This window comes from Canis lupus, chromosome 3 (assembly GCF_011100685.1).
Source record: "Canis lupus familiaris isolate Mischka breed German Shepherd chromosome 3, alternate assembly UU_Cfam_GSD_1.0, whole genome shotgun sequence".
NCBI classification, from domain to species: Eukaryota; Metazoa; Chordata; class Mammalia; order Carnivora; family Canidae; genus Canis; species Canis lupus.
Window position 1 is genome coordinate 76,303,641 of NC_049224.1, and position 23,622 is coordinate 76,327,262.

Consider the following 23,622-nt stretch of genomic DNA (forward strand, 5'->3'; position numbering starts at 1 on the left):
TGCCTAAGATCACCTAGCAAAACAGGATAAAGTCAGGCATAGGTTAGCCTGTTTGATTGTGATGCAAAGGAAATTCTGTAGGTCATCTAGACCTTGGTAGGACATGTTAGGACATTTTTTAACAGTTGACCATCCAGGTCTGGAACCGTGAATGCATTGTGGGATTTCTTGGTTGTATACTCTGAGCTGCTTATTGGGACATTTAATGAGCAATTATTCTGAAGTTGCATTAGCGTAAATTAACCAGTGATCTATCTAAGTGCACCAGGTCAAGAAGGAGATGAAATGGTAAGTCCAGGGCTACAAAAACAGACAGGATCAGAATGCTGAAATCACAGGATTTAGAACCAAATGGGAAGCCAGTAAAGTGAGGAAGCAGAAAGAGAGGATGAGAAGAGATGTGAAGGCAGCTTATTACTTCACGGTAACAATAAAAGCAGCAACAACACAGTTCGGTTCCAGCAATTCCTAGTGTTTGTACAATGATGTATAACATAAGTCAGTGTTGTTTTATTACCTCCTGCTTGCTATTCCTCCTCCCCACCCATACCTCACAGAAAGGGAAAGATACTGTATTTGCGTTGCACTCATCTTTCAAATTCCTGAAGCACAACAATAGTTTAAAATATGAGATAGATCCCGATTAGGCTGAAAAATACATGCATATAACATTCATATGACAAAACACTTAACAGATATACTTCATTATTACATTTTAAACGTTTTGCATTTTCTTAGCACCAGCCATTATCATAGTACATAAACATAAAAAATGTCTTCCTAAGCAACTCTGGTATGTTGGAAGGTTTGGAATATCACAACAATGGAACAATGAATTAAAATTTGGAGGTCTTAGGTTGTAACTTAAATTCATACAAAGCAGGTCTTTTGAGCCTATTACTTAATTCAGGGCATACTTCTTACTAACTTTCTTGGTTAAAAAAAGGGAATACAACTTCATTTTATAAATGGCTTGGCTGATTTTCACACATTTTAATAGCTAGAATTGTATTTTTCTTCCCTTTAAAAAGTGTATTTTCTTTTAACGACCAGGCTCTGTGTGCTGCTGTAGTGAAACCAGACGTTCTGGAAACAATGGCTTTGCTGTTCAGTGGAGCAGATGTCATGTGTGCAACTGGAGACCCTGTGTATAGCACCCCCTACCTGCTGGCCAAGAAGGCTGGCCAAAGTCTACAGATGGAATTTCTCTACCATAACAAATTCTCAGGTCGGTCTCTGTCCCTTCATTAGCCAGGTCTCTTCTGCTATATCCCTGAAAGGACTAAATTACAAATCTGTTTATTTCTTAAATAAGAAAAACCATCAGAATGAAGACAAGTGTGATTATTAAAAAGATAGAAGGTGCTTAGGACCATATTTTGTTTCACTTCAAGGAAAATGTTTAGGGAATAAATCTTTTATATTTCTTTAATCATATAAATTAAAGATTAAAATAGTTAACCCCACATAAGCATTTTCACCAAAATTAAATCTGATTTTCATATATGAATAATAAACATAGCTTAAGTGATTATTTGCAAATTCTAAGCAACATGAAATAAATATATAGCTATTCTGTGGAAAATTTGAAGTAACTTTTCTTCTAGCAAAAAACTCACCTACATATTCATAACCAAAGGGAAGTTATTTACATTTTAGATTTCAAATATGTTATTTCTGTAATTTTTTCAGATTTCCCTCAACATGATATTCACTCTGAAGGTGGATTAAGTCAGGAGTCCTCCCAATCCACGTTCCTCTGTGACTTTTTGTATCAGGCTCCTTCTGCTGCTTCTAAACTCTCTTCGGAGAAAAAACTGCTTGAAGGTATCTTTTCTGCTTCTTTTTGATTTTGTTATCTGATAAAACTTTCATTATCAAAATAATTATGTTTATATTTTGATTTTTTCCTTTAAGATGTTAGATTTGATCTTTATAATACAGAAATATTTTTTGAGGATTTGTAAATGCTTCAAGGCGCAAATACTATTTCATGCACTGCAGCAGGGATTTACCACTGAGTTGGAATGCTGTGTGAATTCTCAACAGAATTCACTGATGTCTACTTTACGGCCAACCGACTCTTGTTTCAGGATTTAAGGGTTATTCCAAAGAAATGTGAAACTCAGCCCCTTCCCTTAGAGACAGACACCTTAACTGGGGAGATAATATAGATAAATGTCAACACATAGGCAGAACTGACAAGTTTTTAGTACATATTCTATTGGCATACTAAGGGATATGAAGTAGTTCAGTTTATTCTGATTATAAGTTATGTGTGTGTAAGTAGAATAAAGCTTAGGCATGGTTTCAAAAAATGATGGAAATTAATTAAATTTAACAATGTATTTTAGGTTTGGGGAATTATCTGAACAGACACGGTAGGCATTTATCCATCTCTGCAACTAGCTCCTTGTGTCAAGCGTGTCCTGAGCATTAGGAATTACAAAAATGAATAAGACACAGGTCTCATGCTCATTGTTAAATACATATGAACTAATTTGAGAAATATAGGCAGGAATATATAATGAGATCTGTCTTACTGGAACAAAGAGGATTTAAGAGATATTAAGCTGTATAGGCCAATTGGTGGTGGGTGTTTAGAGGCTCAGGAGCCCAGTATTAATTCCCTACATGGTATAATTCAGCCTTACTACTCTATCAAAGGAACAATAGGATGAAAAACTCACTTTAGAGTGTTAATCCTGATCTTTGTGCATTTAAAGTGATTGCTTTGGTATAAATGCTTTATGTCCAAATAAATGATATGTCTAAGTAGAATTATATTGGAATTAACCTTACCTTATTAGATTTTCCAGAAAATAGTAGCTACCCTTTAGTGAACAGGTACTATGTATAAAGCGTTATTTTTAGATACTTTATGTACATTAATTGTAATCCTCATAATGCTGTAACACTTTTGTCTTGGTCAAAGTATTACGACTGGGTGACATTTTGAATTTAGATGATTTTGGTTCTTTCGGCAGTTGGTTATTAAATGTCTGTACTCAAACTGATAACAAATGGCAAATTTTATAGAGAATTTTCTCAATCTTCCATTGCTCTTTAGTATTTAACCCTTAGGTAGAAGTTGGTCAGAAGTGGCAAGAGGAGTAACCGAATAATCTATGCATTGGCTATAGTAATTATTAAAATAATTCAATAATAGGCAGTTAATGTGCTTGTTAATAAGTTTACAAGTTTTCTAGAATATGAAGAGATCTTAGACCCACCCTTTAAATCTCTTAAAGAAAGATGAAATAGGGAGTTTGAAATATGAGATTTTCTTTCTGAGACTTCATAGTATCATAAGTACTCTGCAGCTTAAAATAAGCTTTCATTTATTTTCTGGCAACAATAAAATACAAAATAAAAACACTGTGCTTATAATATTTATAGACTTAACAGTTTGTTTTAATATTTTCTTGGAATAGATTGCTTTTCTTAATCAGTAGAGGAATAAATTGATGTTTTTAAACTCGTAACTAATTCTTTCCTTTTATCTTTTACAAGTTAACTATGGATTTTTTGTTGTTGTTATATTTCATTTCCAAAATTAGAAACTGGTTCATCCTTTGTAATTTAATTGAGGATGTTATCTCATTTGGAATCCTGTTTTAAGTAATATGAATATGCTTTTGTACTTTGGCTATGTAGCATAGCAGAAATGATTTCATTGGGACATAATTTCCTGGTAGTGTAAACTTTGATAGTCTTCATTTTTTTCACCCAGTTTGTCACCAAGTTCTATCATTTCGAACTTAAAATAGGTCTTAAATCAGTTGGCTTTCCTCTTCACTAACGTAATCCCAGCCCAGCTACCATCACGTCCTACCTGGGATGCAACACTTCTCTTGATTTGTGTCCCAGTAGCTACTCTAGCTTCCTTCCAAAGCATTCTCCAAAAGCAGATTCCATGGTCATTAAAAATGTAAATCAGATTTTGTATTTTCATTGTTTGAGTATATTCAACAGCTTCCCGTAACAGAATATATCCCTGTTCCTTATTGTCACATAAGAGACCCTCCTATGCCTTCCCCTCTTCATCTCATATTATTCCTCCCTACCTTCATAGGCCTGGTCACACTGTTTTCCTCTCTATTTCTACAACATGTCATGTTCCTTTTTGCCCTTTTGGACTTTTGCAGTTGTTCATTTTGCCAGAAGGGCACTTCCCCCAGTTTGGCGTTTTCTCATTTTTCAGGCATCAGTTTAGTGCTACTATAGTCTGCTGTCACTGGCAGCTCTTTCCTTTCATGGGACTCTTATTCCAGCATAGCATTTATTGCATGAAGATGATCCCTCCTTTATTAGTTTATTTGTGCCTCACTAGCTTGCTCACTTGCTCTCTCTTAATGAGACATTAGCATTTGGTGGTTTATTCAAGATTATAAAATCTTTGGTGCCTAACATAGTGTCAACACATAGTAGTCATGTGTAAATATTTATTGAATAAGTGACCATTTCTCTAATAATCAAGTTATTACTGGTATAAAAGTGTAAGAGACTTGTTAATATTTTGGTTTTGACTTGTACCTAGAAAGATATACTTGTGGGTCAACAGACACATGAAAAGATGCTCAACATCACTAATCATTAGGGAAGTGCAAATCAAAACCATCTTATACCTGTTAGTATGGCAAGTATCTAAAAGACAATAAATTGATGTTGACCAGGATATGGAGAACCCTCATGTGCTGTTGGTAGGGATATAAAGCAGTGCAACCACTGTGGAACATAATATGGAGTTTCCTCAAAAAATTAAACATAGGAATACTATATGATCTGGTAATTGCACTATTGGGTATTTACCTAAAGAAAGCAAACACATTAAATTCAAAGAAGGTATATGCAGCATTATTTATAGTAGCTGAGTTATGGAAGCAAACTAAATATCCCCAGAAGATTAGATAAAGAAGATGTATGTGGTGTGTATACATACAATGGAATATTACTCAGCTATAAAAATGAGTGGTATCTTGCTGTTTGGGACAATATGGATGGACCTAGAGAGTATTATAGTAAGTGAAATAAGTCAGAGACAAATACTGAATTTGCTTACATGTGGAATATAAAAAGCAAAACAAATGGACAAATAAACCAAAAAACCAGAAACAAAATTATAAACACAGAAAACAAACCAATGATTGCTGAAGGGGAGGGAGTGTTGGGGAGGTCGGGCAAAATAGGTGAAGGGGATCAAGAAGTACAGGCTTCCATTGTGAAATAATTAAGTCATAGGAATGAAAGCTACAGCATAAGGAAGATAATAATATTGTATAGTGACAGATAGTGGCAGATGGTGACCATGTTCATCGTGGTGAGCACTGCACAATGTATAGAATTACCAAATCACTGGTGTGTGCCTGAAAGGTGTGTTGTACAACTGAAAGCAATATAACATTGTATGGCAACTAGACTCTAATTAAAAAATTACATAATTGCAGATGCAAAATATTTGTTCAGAAATTATCTACTTAAAAATGAAGAAAAAGTCACACTACCAAGAAACAAGTTCTGTTTTGTTGTTTTTTTCTTTTCTTTCTCAAGATGCTATAATGGTGTTACTCCTCCAAGCACCAGCTTTATGGAAACAAATGAATTATTTGGAAAGATTTAGAGATGAAAATGTGGTTGTCACCTTTGCCCCTGAATGGCAAGCACCTGGACCGCACCACTCTGTCGGTGCTTGTCAGGACAGCCATAGAGCAAAATGATTAAACAGGAAGAAAAAAGTCAGAATAAAATGCATGTAGTCCTTCAGAGAGTTACAAGAGGCTTCAAATTGTCAGTTCAGGTTTTCAGGATTCGAAGTTCTTCTAGCCTCAGGTTATGAAGACTGATCTGTATTTTTCTTTTTCTTTTTTTTTTTTTTTTCTTCTCAATTTAGTGTTCATGAAAAGAAAGATTGATAGCTCGTGTTAAACCTAAGTGTAGAGCTGAATAATAGCATCCTGGTTTTGTTTTCTGTTTTCTCCCTTCAACCTTATTTTATCCCCTTGGTGTCTTACCGTGATTTGTTGACATGGTGTTTGATTTTTAAAAAGAAAGTGGTTGATACGGTTTGCTAGAAACTCTATATCATCTGGTTATATTTAATTTCATAAATTAGCATTGAGGAATTTCGAAGATCTTGTGTTCTATCAGTGCCTAGCTTGTATAGTCTAAAAATGTTCAAGGCTAAAACACATTTATTTTAAATGAAAAGAATTCCTAGTGTGTATTCCTATTTTCAGTGGATGCCGAATACCATTAGTTAAGGAAATCCTTCATCAGGAAACAGCTTCATGGTTTTAACAAATAATACTTTGCCTTTACTATCTTGGATTTACTGTGCACATGTGTATTAGAAGCTATGACCTCTACTCTCTCTAATGTGTTTTGAAAATGGACATACATGCTTCAAATGTATAAGAGGTGCAGAGAAGCAGCATGGTTAAGTGGTCAAGAGGGTATGTTCCTAGATCTTGGCTGCCTGGGTTCTCCTCTCAGTTCTGATGTTAAGTACTTGTGTGATCATGGAGAAGTCACTAACCATTTTGTCCCTGTGGACAAGGTACAAGGAGGGATGTATAATAGAACTGACCTAATAGGTTTTTTCTGAGGATTCAGTGAGTTAATGTATATACGATTTGTAGACGTGTACATGGCACAGAAATATGATGATGAGGGGATAAGGAGCAGCAGAAGCAGCAAAGGGTATATCTAAATAGCTGTTTCTGATTTTCCGTTACCCTCTGAGTTTAGGCATATCCTATAGATGGTAGCTGACACTTAGTGTACCCAACAGTAGTATCCATGTCACTTCATAGTAGTATTTCATTAGGTCAGCTCTGGAGTCCTTTCTTGTTTTTGAGCAAATTCCAGTACTGTTTTTCTTCCCTGTTTTTCTTCCCTAAATATCAAGATTAAATAGAATAAATAACCCCTCCAGCCAGTCCAACCACCATACACACACAGCTTGTGTCCTGAGAGTTGCCCTTTCTGTGGCTCCAGTTGTATTTCTGGTGAACATCTTCTGGGAATTCTGGGAATTAGTTAACCATAAGACTTCTGTAGCAGAGTGTGTTCTCAAAGTCAGAGTTAGGAGAGCATATCTGAATTGGGCTCAGCAGACCAATGCACTCTGACTTCAGCTCTTCCTTGTTTCCCAAATGAATAGGAATGCCAAGATTTCCTATCACAGCTTTGTTACTGTAAATCCTCAAAGGTAATATCTGTGCCTCCTCTGTCTGACCCCTGGCCCATTTCCACTTAAAAAAAAAAAAAAAAAAAAAAACAGCAAATCAGGGGTTATAGTGATGATAATGCTTTAGGACTAAATCCCCTCAAGCCCATATTTCTCACTGAAAATGGGTTTGTACTCACCTTTTAAAAGGATCTGTCATTTGTTTCCCATTATAATTTACATAATTAGATTCTGCATTTATATTTATTTTATGCATTGTGCATTTGATGCCTTTTGTTTAAGACCCTCCAGTGACTCGCACTTGTCTGCCGAGAAAGGAAGGAGCTCCTGAACACCTGTCACATCAGGCTCCTGGGGCCTGGCCTCTGCTGGGGGTTTGTGGCTTTTTTACCTATTTGCTAACTTCATGTGTAATCTGGTTCTCTGGCCAAGCCGATTTTTGGCAGTTTCCTCTTTCCTTGACTTTTCTCATTGCTCTTCCCAGAATTATGGAGTAGTCGTAGCTCCAGGTGTATTTTTCGCTACTTTAATGTCTTTTCAGTCATAAACTACTACTTCAAAAGCCATGTTTTTCTGTTTATCATTCTAGTCTAAGGGTGACTTCCTTCCATCAGTGCTTCTAACCCCTAAAAACACACCTGCCCCCACCATGGTTATTATTCCAAACGCATCTCCTCTTGGATTGGACTGCAAATTTCATGAGGACAGGGGTAGGATTCCTAAACTGTGCCAGTAATTATCTCTGTACTCAATAAATGTGCTTTTTTTTTTTTTTTTTTGCATTATTCTTTGAGAATTATCCTCTTCATCTGAGCCCATTGTTTTGAAGTAATTTTATAACTTCAGTTGGTTAGCATTTTGACACTTTTCCTTATTTTAGATCTCAGAAATCTACAATAAATATTCATTTAAAAAATTAGGGCCTTTCATGATTTTTTTTTTAAGATTTTATTTATTTGAGAGAGAAAGCTTGAGTGTGGGGTGGATAGAGGGAGAAGGAGAAACAGACTCCCTGCTGAGCAGGGGACCTCCCCCCCTCCCCAATGTGGGGCTGGATCCCAGGACCCTGGAATAATGACCTGAGCCAAAGGCAGACGCTTAACTGACTGAGCCACCCAGGTATCCCACCTTTCATGATTTTCATATAACTGTGCAGAGTACACACTGAGGCTCAGGATTTGAGCTCAGGTCCTGGATGTTCAATATATCATCTTCCAGTAGGCATTGATTGGGTCTCTGTGAACTTTTTTTTCCAGGGCCCATCAAGAAATTCTTTGTGCTGTTTTCTTCTACCAGTGCTGATTCAGCTTTTCATTTGGCAGTTTCTCAGAATACAGTGATCCTAACTAAGCTGTCAGGATTTCGGCCTTTTAAGTGATTCTTCTCTTGATGCTTTTTGAGGCTAAACACATCATCTTGTTTTCTTTCTTTCTTACCACCCTACCTATGATAAAGAAAAACGTAAAGAGTAGGGTGATCTATAGTTTCTTTTAACTTTTTTTTTTTTTAATTGTGTTAACATAATTTCAGGCTTACAGAAAAGTTGCAAGTGTGGTGCAAAGAATTCTCATATACCCTTCACCCAGACTTCCCACATCTTAATACCTTACATTTACTTTATCCTCTTTCTTCCTGTGTATGTGTGCATATATGTACACACACACGTGTAAGTGTGTATATGCACATATTTTTAGAATTATTTAAAAGTTGTGGACTTTATGCCATTTTACCCTTAATTACCTCAGTGTGTATTTCTAAAAAGGGAGGACGTTCCCTCAAATAACTCCACTATAGTGATCAAAATCAGGAAATTATCTGATGTACAGATTGTATTCATTACACCTGTATGTATAAACCGTATTCATTACCCTTAATATCTGTAGATCTAATGTATATTTTAAATGCAACATTATGGGTTGATTATATAATTTAATTCTTGGCAATAACGTAAAATTTGAGAGTTTGTACAATCTCTAGACTCCAGAAATAGGATGGAGAGATGATAATTCAAAAATAATTATCTTTTTACCTCAAGAGACTGAAAATTTCGAATATTTTTTTTTCTTCCTGCTTTCCCTTTTTAAAAATATTGGAGTTTAATATTTTTACCTCACTTACTCAGAGGGTTATTTGGCAAGCTACAGACTATAGAATTACATCGTTAAAACCCATACAAAATAACATCTTTTGGAATTCAGTTTTCATGTTAGTGTCTTTTACTAGGAAATATGTGGGATGATTAGTTTTTTTTTTTTTTTTTTATTTCCCTCAATTCTCAAAGCTCATTGTTTTAGTTTTTCAAATAGAAATTAAGACTAATAAATTTTGGCAATGCAAAGACAGGTTATATAAAATCACTGTGTCTGGTTGGGGTTCATCCCTTTCATTTGAACTCCTTTGCGTTTATATTTTTGATGTCTAAAGTTCAATTTGGAAATAAGCTGAATGCAAGGAGTGACATAGGTACTTTTGGAATGTATCATAATGTAAAACCCATTAGAAGAGCAAAGTAGACAAATACATGCTTTATATTTGTACATAATTTCCAGAATTCAGTAGGAGCAGAACAAGCCTGGATAGACCTGTTTCTGAAATGACACTTTCTTTCCAGCTCCACTGTCTTCCATTAGACTCTACTAATGGAGGGTAAGGACACAAAATTTTATTTTCAAAATTAAAAGGAATAAAGCAGCTACAGCCTTTAGGAAGTAGTTTCTGACTTCCATTATTAAGTACTCCATTCAGTTGTAGCAGTTAATGACTTCTCTTTCCCCTATATCATTTCCATGTCAGTAATAATCATCTGTAGCTTAAGTTCCATTTATTCTAATATTGTTTTCCTGTGTATAGACCATTGTTGATACTCACGACTATATTGACTCACATGTTCTGTTAACCTGTATATATTACCATACTTTATGAACTGATAACCTCATAGTTGATGCAGGAGCAGAATTTAGCTCACTCTATACATTTAATGTTCCATGGTTATACTGTTGTGGTCAGGCCTTATTTTTATATGTAGTTCTTTGAGGCTTTCAGTTATTCTTGTTCATCAACCCCGAACCATTTCTAGCTCTGGTTCATCAGCCCTCTTCCCCTTTTATTTGGATCCTAATGGTGATTCCTGAAGCATTCTTGCTAACTTCCAAAATTGCTTATTTCTTTTTACCCATTAAAGAATAGCTTGGCCAGTCTTTTCTATTTTCCCAGCTTCTGCCTCCAGACCTTTGAGATTGCTGAGATTTGCCAGTTAGGGAACCATGCCCTTTAAAATTGGCCACAAAAGCACACTATTTGGTGATCTTGTAAACAATTTTTTTCTGATTTTTATTTTACCAAAGCAGTACATGCACATGCACAGTACAATTTTAATGGACAAAAAAAGATATTCCTTTTTTTTTTTCATTCTTAGACATTATTCTTTGTCTTTGAAAAATTCTTCTTCTCTAATTTTTTTTCGTGGAAGTAATATTACTTCTTATAGTATTACTTCTTTAACAGCTCCATCATCTTATACTATCATTTTTTTCTTCCCCTTGTTTTGCCTTTTGGAGAGTTTCTTTTCTAAGCTTTCTCTCTTTTTCCTAATTTTTAAAATTCCTGATTCCATTTTTAATTATAAATACTTACTTTTGTGTGTGTGTGTGTTCTTGATTTTCCTTCTTAGAACATGCTGTTCTTGTTTTATGGTTACAGTATCTTCCTTTGACAGTCTGCTATTATTTAGAGTTTAAAAAAATATTTGGTTTTGGTGTCTGTCTTTTACGTTGGAAGCTTTCTTTTAAATGTTTGGGATCAGTTTCAGAAGATTCCATCTCTTACTGAGAATACTGGGATTTGGATCTCGATTATCACTGGCAACTTCCTCTGCCTCAACAATGCCTAGAGTCTCTCATTTTAGAATCTGTTTGGTCCAGTTTCTCCAGAGTAAAGGACTCAGCTTTCACATGGATGAGGGGGGATTATTGTTTAGCTGCTTAGCACAGGGAAGAATATATGTGGACTTTACTCCCTTTATGTAATAAACTTGATTCAATTCTACTTCTTACCCTGTGCTTTCTTAGGTATTAGCCTTTCAAGTATTTTATGGAACTTTGTAGAACATTATTTGTTTCCTCTACTTTGCATATCCGAAGTTACCAGCTTTTGCCTCTCAGACAGGTCAGTCATTTCCTTTTTTTTTTTTAAATATTTATTTATTCATAAGAGACAGAGGGGGGGGGAGAGAGAGAGAGAGAGAGAGAGAGAGAGAGAGGCAGAGACACAGGCAGAGGGATAAGCAGGCTCCATGCACGGAGCCTGATGTGGGACTTGATCCTGGGACTCCAGGATCACGCCCTGGGGTGAAGGCAGGCGCTAAACCGCTGAGCCACTCAGGGATCCCAGGTCGGTCATTTCCAATGTACTATGGATTCTTTGGTTCTTTCTTTGTTCTTTTGAGTTTTTACTTTTATCTCTTCAGTGTGGTTCTGTTGTAGTTTTGGGAGGAAATGGAGATGCATACTTGGATCCATCCTCCTATGCTTAAAAGTAATTCCATTTATGATCTTGTTATTGATTCTTTAACACATTTCTTATTTTTGTATTTCTCTTAAAGTTGGCAACCTCATCTGAGCCATATCCATAACTAATAACATTTCCTAATTTCTGAAAATAATGATTTCAACAAACTTCCCCTAGGTTATGCAATGTGGTTGATTCTTAAGAATAGAAAGAGACAGTCCTTGTTACCAAATAACTTATAACATTTCTGGTTAAATGAAAAAAATTAAATTGTTACATTGTTTAGATAGTCCAGTTATATTTAGAAAAAGTATTTTACATTGTTAGTATGAATTTAAACAGCCACTTATAAAGTCACTTTTCGACATGCTTCATGTGTAACATTACATGCTTTGATCACCCCAGCAATCCTATGAATTTGATGTTTTTTAATCTTAATTTTATAGAGAAGAACCCAAGGGAATGGTGAAGTTGTTTTTTGGAGGTACCATGAAGGCATTATTACACTCCAGAGTCTTTGAGTTCCAATTCCACCTTCTTAGGATCCATATTGTGCTGAGGATGCCATAGGAATATACTTAATTCAGCCTGACAATGATAAAAGTTTGGAGAAGAGGTCTAGGAGAGATTGTGCCTCAACCCAGTCTTTGAGACATTGGGTTAGCTGAGTGGAATACCATTTTAAGAAGTCTTCTTAGCTCAGGATTTAACTGTATCTTTCCATTTCTCCTCTGTATTCTCCTCTGTTTTTGAGAAAGAAAATGTTCATCCTCAGTTCAGCTCCAGAAACATTTTTTGATGTTCTGCCATTTGCCTTACCATAGCTCATTCCTTCATTTGAGTTTGATACCCCCTTTTTTTTTTAAATGGCATAGGCTATTGCTCTATCCTGACTGATTTCATTTCTTCCTCTTTAGTCTTCAGTATGCTGGAACCTGGCTTCTTTCATTGCACACTAAAGTAAAGTAGATGGTTACCTTCTTCTTAGGAAGACCAACAGATTTTTTTAAGCCCTTCTTTTATTAGATTTCTTTGCTATATTTAATAGTGGCAGTCATCCCTTTTTGGAATGTTTTGGCGCTTTCCGTTTTATACACTGTCTCTTCTCACTTGCTTCATTGCATTTCACCCCTCCTACAATCATTACTCCTTATGATTTTAAGTTCCCTAACATTTTATCTTTGGTGAATTTATATTTTCAACTACTATCTTTAACGTAAAGACTTCCTAGTTATTGAGACCTTTCCTTGCCCCAAGGTGCAAATCTCTAGAGTGATCTAATAGGTATCCCCACTTGGATTTCCAAAAGCTATCTCTGATTCAATCTAAAAGAAAACTCATTATATCCTCTAAAACTGTTTCTCCTTTCTTTTAAATAAAAGTGGACCTATTGCCAACCTTGTAATCAAAGCTAAAAATGACACAACCATTTGTGAGTTCTCCCTTGCCCTCTGAATCTAACCATTATATGTTTATCTCCTCAAAATACACACAAGCAGGTATACTTTTCTGTTTCTCCCTCCTTCCCACTCTCTCCTCCCATCCTTGCTACCACTGTCCTGCTTTTGGCTGTCTTCATCTCTCACTTAGGCCTCTGTTGACAGTATCCTAACTGGCCTTAACTTCTTAAGTCTATTTCCCACAGTAGGCAAAATATGTAAAATTCGTATCTGATCATATTCCTCTGCTGAAACCATTCCCGTGGCTCGCCATCAACTACACAATCAAAGCTCAGCAAACTTTTTCTGAAGAGAGTCAGATAGTAAATTATTTAAGCTTTGCAAGCTAGATGATCTTTGCCACAACTCAGTTCTACCCTTTTAGTGGGAAAACAGCCACAGATAATCTATAAGTGAATACATGTGGCTGTGTTTTAATAAAACTTTATTTATAAAAACAGGTGATGATGTGGATTTGGCCTGTAGGCCATAGTTTAAGATCTCTTATGATTTGAATTTTAAATTCCCTAACCAGGGCATTAAGAGCACTGCAGGTTATGGCCCCTTTTTTTCTTTTGCATACCTACCTAACATCAACCACAATCTTACTTTTTACACTATGTTTATTCCTCTAATACTCTCTGTAGACATCAGTCCTTGCTGTTTCAGAGTTGTTTTGCAGCAGTCTCTTTATAAATCTGTTTGCTTTTCTGGTCATCGATGTCATAGTTATTTTTGTCTCATAAATTCCTTGTTTCTAGATTGCACATGTTTTGAGAGCAGAGAAAGTGACAACTGTATATCCCATGCAGCAATAGCATACTCTTTACACAAAATAGGAAATTAATGAATTTATTTGAATCCAGTCATTATTTAAACCATGTATTTTTTAAAAATTAGAATTATGATATAACTCAATTTATTATTTGTTTTAAATTTCTAGAGACAAATAAAAAGTGGTGTGTTTTGGAAGGAGGGTTCTTGAGTTACTATGAAAATGATAAGTCTACCACGCCTAATGGCACCATTAACATCAGTGAAGTTATCTGCCTGGCTGTACACAAAGAAGACTTCTATTTAAATACAGGGTAGGTCTACTATTAAACAGGTAGGAGATGAAGAATATTTCCTGATATTTACCATACCAGACAATAAGAGTTTTATTACTTTAATTCTTCATTTGCTTGTTGTAGAAGAGCTTAATATATTTTTTTAAGATTTTATTTATTTATCCATGAGAGACATGAGAGGTAGAGACATAGGCAGAAGGAGAAACAGACTCCCTGTGGGGATCCTGGTGCCTTACTCCATCCCAGAACTCCAGAATCCTGATCTGAGCTGAAGGCAGATGCTCAACCACTGAGCCACCCAGGTGCCCCTGAGTTTAATAGTTTCTTGAAGCCTAGTTATTTAAAAGTTCTGAAAATTCCTTAGGGAATTTGCTAAAAAGTAGAAAAAATTAAATATCATACTAGGTTCTATGAAATGCTAATGTATTTGCATCCAATCTTAAATAAATTTATAACATTCCATTCTAGAACATGTCCTAAAATTTTTATAATTTACTCATTGTTTAAAATGGTGGAGTAATAGGAACATTTATGCATTCATTTAATGCATTATCATTCAAAGGAAAATACTCAGTAATGACTTATTTGCATTAAAATAAACTAAATATATTTAATACCATATTGAAATGCTAAATTCCCCAAAGATTTACTTTAGCATTTTAATGGTTTCTTTAAAGTTGCAATTAAAAGAGTAAGCATTATTTATTTAATATATTTGACTCAAAGAATGGTTTAATACATTTTTTGTGAGGACTTCTAAAAACAAATCATCTAAGATACTTGATGTGAAAGTTATATTTTGTAATGTAGTTAAATTAATGAAAAACTATAAATATGAAAATCTGCATAAGTCAGTTTTATAGGAACATCGTATTTTAATATAAATTTTATGAGAATAGGAAGAGATTTGCAAAACTTCTGTTTACGTCAAATGACGCGTAACATCGTAGTATCATTAATATATGCTGACCGGTATATACTAGTTAAAGTGACTACTGTTTTCTAGTTTAGCTTGATACATTTATGCCAAGAAAACTGATTATTAATTGATTCTGTTTTTGTTTTAATCTTAATAGTGCTTTTATTCTGAAAAAATAATTAATATATGGCTTACTGTGAAATATTAAAATAAATACATTCTAATATTTAATTGCTTAATTAGTAAATATAATTTAAAATATTACTAGTTTATGTCAGCATGTAGTCATATTCAAAAATAAAACATTCTTGAAAGAATGTTCTTGATATAAGTAGAAATGCAGGAGAAACCATGGACAGTGAAATAAATTTCTTGTTTGTTTTGTTTTACTGAAATAAGGTTAAAAAATAATTATTGCAGCCAAGCTTTGAGTTTCCTGAAATAGCACTTTATAGAGTTTGAACTCAGTAATGTAGACATTGAGAAGTTACATAGATTTGTATTTAAGGAAGAAAGCTAGCTCAAGTGGTGAGAGAGAGGAGGAAGAGAGTCCACAATTACTTAGAGTTTACCTAGAGGAAAAGATCATGAAAAGAAAGAAAAAACAAAACAAAACAGTGAGTTTAATTATATGATTGGACTAAAGAGATTAACTGTCTGGACAATCTGGTTGAAAAGCTGCTGTGAATAAATTCCAAGGTTTTGAGCGTAATAAAATAGATGGTGATACATCTAAATTGAACCATGAGGCACATACAACCAGTGTGGGATACAAAAGAGGAAGAAGGAAGAAGACTTTGATATAGGGTATTTCGAGATTTTTTTTTAGGTAACAGCAGCAATGTTAACATGTTCTAGAAAAGAGTTGGAGCTGTGGATGAGGGCCCCAGGAAAGAATTTAGGACCTGAGATGTTACTCTACTTTGATCTGCAGTAAGGAGATAAAATTTTGGGATAATATGAGATAATGGGAGAAAAATATGTGAAGACAAGAAGAGGGCTGATTAGAGAATGGTTTGGATAGTGTTTGCTTTAAACAGAATGTCAAGGTGGCCTGGACTTGGAGGAGGAGTCGAAAGAGAGCGCTTTGTCACGTCAGTCAACTGAAGAGTACATGGGGCATTATTAACATAGTCATGTAGTCCAATGATTAAGTAATTAGAATATTCCTTTTGTCTGATCCAGCGTATTCCATTTATTCAAATGAATTAAAATATAAATCAGTGGAAGAATATGATTGATTTCAAAACATTATCCAGTTTTCAAAGAGAATTTAATTAAAAGTTTAACTTTTGTGTTATTTGTTTCCATAAAAGCCAGACATAAACAGTGGTATCTTTTTATTCATGTGTGCCATAGGCCCATCTTTACCTTTGAGATCTATTTACCCTCAGAACGTGCATTTTTATTTGGAGCTGAAACATCTCAAGCTCAAAGAAAATGGACAGAGGCAATAGCCAAGGTATTTAAAAATTGCATATTCACCCTAAACCAGAGAATATTCTTAACTTGGGGTCTCTGATTGAGTTTCAGAGAGTTGGAGCTGTGGATGAGGGCCCCAGGGAAGAATATTCTTCCACCCATAAAAATTTTATACAAGATTCTGGGGAAATGTCCATACTTCATTAAGTGTTCAAAGGTTATAGTCAAAAGAGATTAAGAGTTTTCTTCCTAGAGCTTTAAGCAGAGAAAAAAATAATGTAGGACCTTTGAGGAATCATTCTTTGAATTGAGACCATGTTGTGATGATTAAGGTCTTTTCACTATTGTAAAGTCATTTCTATGAATGTTTCTTTATAGGAAGTTATGTTATTCATAGTACACACAAAGGGGAAAGGAATAGATTCAGTAAGAGATAGAAATAGAGACAAACATTGAGGGTTGACATTTTGAAAGATGCCATAAATCAGCATAGAGAATGTCTTCCTATTTCAATTCTGTATATATCAAAAAAAGTGGTTTAAGATCCTGCCATTTGAAAATGCATTATATCTGTGCATTTTTAAGATTGATAGGCTTAAATAATTGTTGTGAAATTTGGGTTACTTCTAAATTTTTAAGGTACAGAAACTATTTTTTATTTTTCTCCCTTCCCTCAAATACATAGTTGGGAAGGGATTTCCTATTTGCACTGTCTTTATTACTTTTCTGTATTTGTCTTAACAGCATTTTGTTCCCTTTGTTGCTGAAAACTTAACAGAAGCTGACTATGATTTGATTGGTCAACTCTACTACAAAGACTGCCATGCCCTGGATCAGTGGAGAAAAGGCTGGTTTTCTATGGAAAAATCTAGTTTGCGTTTTTGTCTCCAAATGCAAGAAGTTCAGGAAGATAGAATGCACTTAAGAAGACTGCAAGAACTAAGTGAGATGATTTTTCCTCTTTCATCTTGTATTTTGGATGTAATTCTTTATTGCATATAATAGTAGCTTTTAGAGAAAATTTGGACACCTTACTTCCAAACATGATTAAGTCATATTAATAATTGTTTTTATGGGTTTTAATGTCAAATTTTAAATGATAGATTCATGTTTTTCTCCTCTCCCTCCAGCAATCAGCACAGTGGTTCAAAATGGGGAAAAAATGGATATCTTGCTCTTGGTAGAAAAAGGGAGGTAAGTACATTTTTGTTTTTTTTATTCCTTATTACAGTAACTCTAGGAAGTGTAGGTTGTTTTGGTTATTTTCTTTGAGGGAGAGCCCACTCTTTTATAGCCTGTTGGAAATTTTCCGAAGTATGTGTATATGTATGTCCATACACACACACACATACACAATACAGTAGGTATTGGGGATATAGTGCTGAATGAAATGGAGATGATTTATACCCCCATGAAGCATGTGCACTAGTGGCAGAAATAGAATAAGCAGACAAAAAATACATAGTATCATGTCCATCAATTTTAAATGCTTGAAGAAAAATAAGGTGAAGAGAGAGCCTGATGGAGTAGTATTCTGTTTTAGAGAGGGTGGTAAGAGAGTATCTTTGATCGGAGATGTGTATAAGGTCTAAAGTAGCAAAACACGAAGCAGTCTGAATGGAGCTTTCCAGATATAAGGTCAAGGATATTTTGAAGACCCTAACAGTGTGCTGTGGTTAGCATGTTCACAGTCTGCAAGCAAGCTGCTATTGGCAGCTTGAATCTTCAGATGAGTTTGAGAGTGGAAAGAAATTATTTTAGAGAGCTCCCTGGGCCTGATCATAGAGGCCCTGACAGGTCATGATATGTATAGATTTGAATTTTGATTCTAAGCATAATGGGAAGCTGCTCATTTTGAGAGCCAGAATGTGATCTCACTTCGGTGTTTAAAGGGCTACTCTGACTTCAGGTGAATAAGCTTTTGGGGTACAAGAGTGAATGTGAGTGTCCAGTTAGGATGCTGCTACAGAGGCTGGGCAAGAGATAGCAGACATAATGAAATAGTGTTGAGGACTGGTTGGAGTTGCTGTGAAGACAAAAGCCAGAGGGTGTGTTGATGAATTAGATGAGTGCAAGAGATAAGGATACCTCAAGATTTGGCCTGAGTAAGTACATGAATGATAATGCTGCTTTTCTCCAAATAACAAATATAGGAGAGTAAGTTTAGAATATTAGTAAGTTTAGTGTAGTAGATTGAGAATTTGGTATTGAAAATGATACCTTTGAGATGTCTATTTGGTAGCGAAGCGGGGCTGGTGAGTGGGCAAGTGAATATACAAGTCTGAAATTAAGTGGAGAGGTGGTGACTGGAGATGGAGATTGAGAGTCATCAGCACATTGATGATAGTTAGCCAAGGAACTGTTTGGATTCACCTAGATGAAAGACACCTGTCTTTTCTTCCATTTCATGGAAAGACGTCAACAGCTTAGACAGCAAACATATTGCTGATTATTTATGTCAGTGGGTGTTTTTTAATTTAGAGGCATAATTAATATTCTGTGTTTTTATTTGCTTATTTCTGGGACTATAATGGTTCATGATAGTTGAGATTCTGATTTTTGGTACCAGTTGATGGTTTCACTGTAATTTCAGAGTACTTTTGATTATATGTTCACAAATCACAATGAGGTAGTATTATGTTTGGATAGTATTACCATTAAAGAACTAGCACAATGCAGTTTTTACAGTCATCCATTCATATTTACAGAATGCCTGTTGCCTCCTACTTTAATGGTAAAAAAGTTATCGGCAGTTTGGATTTGGAGTCTGAACTCCCTAAAACTTATGTTTTTAAACAAATAAACCAATAGCAACTTGTTAGTTGAATTTATTGTATTTATCATTTATATTATCAGATTATTATAGCCAAGGTATTTTTTTTTCATGACCATTTTCAGGCTAAGATGGATTTGACCAATGGTATATAGGTTTCAATTAAAATGTTGGAAACATGAATTAAAATGTAGCAAACAGGGATTGGAATTATTCTAATCAATTTGATGACTTTTTATTTAATGCTCACTGCATACAGTGCCCTCCCTTATGATGCAAAATAGGGAAGCCAGAAAACTGAATGTTTTGTTTTTTTGTAACATCTTGACCTTTCCGAGGGAGTATAGGAGTCAGTAGTTGAACTCAGATACACTACACTTGGAGTTCACAGAATAGTTGAAAACTAATGTAATTGCAAAATAATGATCAGAGCTGCTTAATCATGTTTTTGACGATAATTTCAAAATTTTTATCTACGTGTTATTAACAAGTTATGTTGCAAGCATTTCTACTAAAGAACAAGGAATGTGTCAGAGAAATACAGGGGCAAATATATAACCAAGTTATTTCCCTTAAGTCTCTTTGAACAGCTGCCATACAAAATGTACCATTTGAAAACAACTCTATTTATCACATACTTACATCCTGCTTTTACTTTTCTTATTTTCTCCAAATCAATAATATTCTGACAACAACAAGAATACAACGATGAGAATGTGCATAGAACTCACTATGTATCAGGCACTATTCAAGCACTTTAACAGCCTTCCAGTGCCTGTATGATGTTGAGGAGCATAATCTGTTACCTCTAAGATAAAGCTGCCAGTTATTTCACCAGCAAAAATGGGTTTATTGGGGACAGAGAATTACAATTAGGAACAAGCATGCTACAGTGAAAGCGTAAGCAAGTCCAGAGAACAAAAGAAAAGGAGTGATTCTGGGGGACTTGGGAGTGGGGGACTTTTATAAACAAAGAGTCTTGTGGAGTAAAACTGGCAATTTATAGTGGCTTTTCATTGACTGAGTGGTAATGGTTTCTTTTTTTTTTAAATTTATTTTTTATTGGTGTTCAATTTGCCAACATACAGAATAACACTCAGTGCTCATCCCATCAAGTGCCCCCCTCAGTGCCCGTCACCCATTCACCCCCACCCCCCGCCCTCCTCCCCATCCACCACCCCTAGTTCGTTTCCCAGAGTTAGGAGTCTTTTTGTTCTGTCTTCCTTTCTGATATTTCCCACCCATTTATTCTCCCTTCCCTTCTATTCCCTTTCACTATTATTTATATTCCCCAAATGAATGAGAATATAATGTTTGTCCTTCTCAAATTGACTTATTTCACTCAGCATAATACCTTCCAGTTCCATCCACGTTGAAGCAAATGGTGGGTATTTGTCATTTCTAATGGCTGAGGAATATTCCATTGTATACATAAACTACATTTTCTTTATCCATTCATCTTTCTTTCCTTTTTTTTTTTTTTTTTTTTCCCATTCATCTTTCGATGGACACCGAGGCTCCTTCCACAGTTTGGCTATTGTGGATATTGCTGCTAGAAACATCGGAGTGCAGGTGTCCCGGCGTTTCATTGCATCTGTATCTTTGGGGTAAATCCCAACAGTGCAATTGCTGGGTCGTAGGGCAGGTCTATTTTTAACTCTTTGAGGAACCTCCACACAGTTTTCCAGAGTGGCTGCACCAGTTCACATTCCCACCAACAGTGTAAGAGGGTTCCCTTTTCTCCGCATCCTCTCCAACATTTGTGGTTTCTTGCCTTGTTAATTTTCCCCATTCTCACTGGTGTGAGGTAGTATCTCATTGTGGTTTTGATTTGTATTTCCCTGATGGCAAGTGATGCAGAGCATTTTCTCATGTGCGTGTTGGCCATGTCTATGTCTTCCTCTGTGAGATTTCTCCTCATGTTTTTTGCCCATTTCATGATTGGATTGTTTGTTTCTTTGGTGTTGAGTTTAAGAAGTTCTTTATAGATCTTGGAAACTAGCCCTTTATCTGATACGTCATTTGCAAATATCTTCTCCCATTCTGTAGGTTGTCTTTGAGTTTTGTTGACTGTATCCTTTGCTGTGCAAAAGCTTCTTATCTTGATGAAGTCCCAATAGTTCATTTTTGCTTTTGTTTATTTTGCCTTCGTGGATATATCTTGCAAGAAATTACTGTGGCTGAGTTAAAAAAGGGTGTTGCCTGTGTTCTCCTCTAGGATTTTGATGGAATCTTGTCTCACATTTAGATCTTTCATCCATTTTGAGTTTATCTTTGTGTATGGTGAAAGAGAGTGGTCTAGTTTCATTCTTCTGCGTGTGGATGTCCAATTTTCCCAGCACCATCTATTGAAGAGACTGTCTTTCTTCCAGTGGATAGTCTTTCCTCCTTTATCGAATATTAGTTGACCATAAAGTTCAGGGTCCACTTCTGGGTTCTCTGTTCTGTTCCATGGATCTATGTGTCTGTTTTTGTGCCAGTACCACACTGTCTTGATGACCACAGCTTTGTAGTACAACCTGAAATCTGGCATTGTGATGCCCCCAGCTATGGTTTTCTTTTTTAAAATTCCCCTGGCTATTCGGGGTCTTTTCTGATTCCACACGAATCTTAAAATAATTTGTTCTAACTCTCTGAAGAAAGTCCATGGTATTTTGATAGGGGTTGCATTAAACGTGTAAATTGCCCTGGGTAACATTGACATTTTCACAATATTAATTCTGTCAATCCATGAGCATGGAATATTTTTCCATCTCTTTGTGTCTTCCTCAATTTCTTTCAGAAGTGTTCTATAGTTTTTATGGTTTCTTATTGGCTGGGCAGTTGCTGGGGCGAGAAAAACTTTCTTCCTCCTGCCTGAGTAGTAAAGAAGTATTTGTGGTATTATGGACTTGCCAGATTCCTGTCCTGTTGGATCTGCAATTAACCAACAAGTGGTTGTTCATGAGAACTCCTCTTTATGGCCTCTTGACTCCATTCTAAACAAGATTTTCTTTTATTAATTTTCACAAATCCATTTGAAATCAAAGTGTGGTCAGTTTATAACTTAACAACCTTAAAGGTTCTTTTCTTTTTAAAACAAGAATTAAGTTTAACTTACCAACACCAAATTATTCTCAAGAATAAAGTAAACAAATGTACCAGGATCCTGGATAAACGTTAGGTTACCAGAACTTAAAATTTCAACATTTTATGGGAAACTTTTATTAGAAAAAAATGATTTTGTTAGAAAAAATATGTATATATCTCAATCTCCATATAATTCTTACCTAATTAAATAGAAAGGGGGTCAGAAGTGAGAATTGTTAAGAATGAGCCTGGGAGATTAGGAGTGTGCTGGTTATAAATCCTGACAGAACAGAGAATGAAGATGTACCAGCAGTGGCACCTTGTGTGGGACAAAGTAGGCTTTAATATTTATATATCTGTGTATGTATATACACATGTGTACATACATATTTGTGTGTATTCCTATGTGTATATGTTATGTGAATAAACTGGCTTCAAATAGGGAATAATAAGAAAAGAGCAGGTTCGAGAGGGAGCTTGGGAAATAATAAGTTTGATTTTATATATGTTGAACATGGCTTGCTTACAAACATCTAAGGACCAAGTGCTGGGATGAAGTTATATTTATAGATCTGGTGTTCATATAAAGGTTAATGGGGTGGAGTTACAGATTTTGGAGTTACCCATATATAGAAGGGAGAACAGGACATCACTTAGGAAGAGTCTATAGAGTGAGGAGGGAAGAATTAATGTGTTGGAACCTTGATGACTATACAACCTTTTAGAGGCCAAGTAATTGTCAGGGTGGAGTAGCTGCCTTGCCTTGTTAAGCTAGTTTACCCGGAGAGTGAAGCAAGAAACCAAGAAAGAGTTGGCGTCACAAAACCCAGGGAGAGAGAGTGTTTCAAGAAGACAGGAACAGTCAAAACTGGTAGGTGTTGCCTGATGAGGGCAGATACTTCATTGGATAATTGATGTGGAGTCCATCTGGTGACTTTAAAGTGAGCAGAAATGATAAAGCAGAAACTGGATTAGATTAAGCCTGGGAATTGAGTAACTTGAAACAGCTGGTGAGGAGTTTGGGAGGATGTCTGGAGGTTAATAGGATTAGCGAGGTAGAAGGGATTTGTTCCCAGGAAGGGAATATGTGTGCAGTTTGTTTTAGATGGTTTGAATTTGTGCAAGTTTAAATTCTGATGGAAAGAGACACAAAAAAGGGAGATATTGAAGGTATAGGAGAGAGGACAAGAAGAAAATAAGGTCCCTTGATTGTAACAAGAAGAAAAGAGGAATTG

At 35.4% G+C, this 23,622-nt stretch overlaps 1 protein-coding gene across 9 annotated transcripts in view; it reads left to right on the forward strand.

Moving 5' to 3' along the window:
* The window catches only part of ARAP2 (ArfGAP with RhoGAP domain, ankyrin repeat and PH domain 2), a 190,719-nt gene that overhangs the window by 83,715 nt on the left and 83,382 nt on the right, over positions 1–23,622 (forward strand). For all 9 annotated transcript variants that reach the window (XM_038533515.1, XM_038533511.1, XM_038533510.1 and 6 more), the window contains 6 exons: positions 1,054–1,228; positions 1,693–1,827; positions 14,078–14,222; positions 16,483–16,585; positions 17,290–17,488; positions 17,676–17,739. In XM_038533515.1, the coding sequence (XP_038389443.1) occupies positions 1,054–1,228; positions 1,693–1,827; positions 14,078–14,222; positions 16,483–16,585; positions 17,290–17,488; positions 17,676–17,739 (821 nt within the window). The remainder of the gene's footprint in view (positions 1–1,053; positions 1,229–1,692; positions 1,828–14,077; positions 14,223–16,482; positions 16,586–17,289; positions 17,489–17,675; positions 17,740–23,622) is intronic.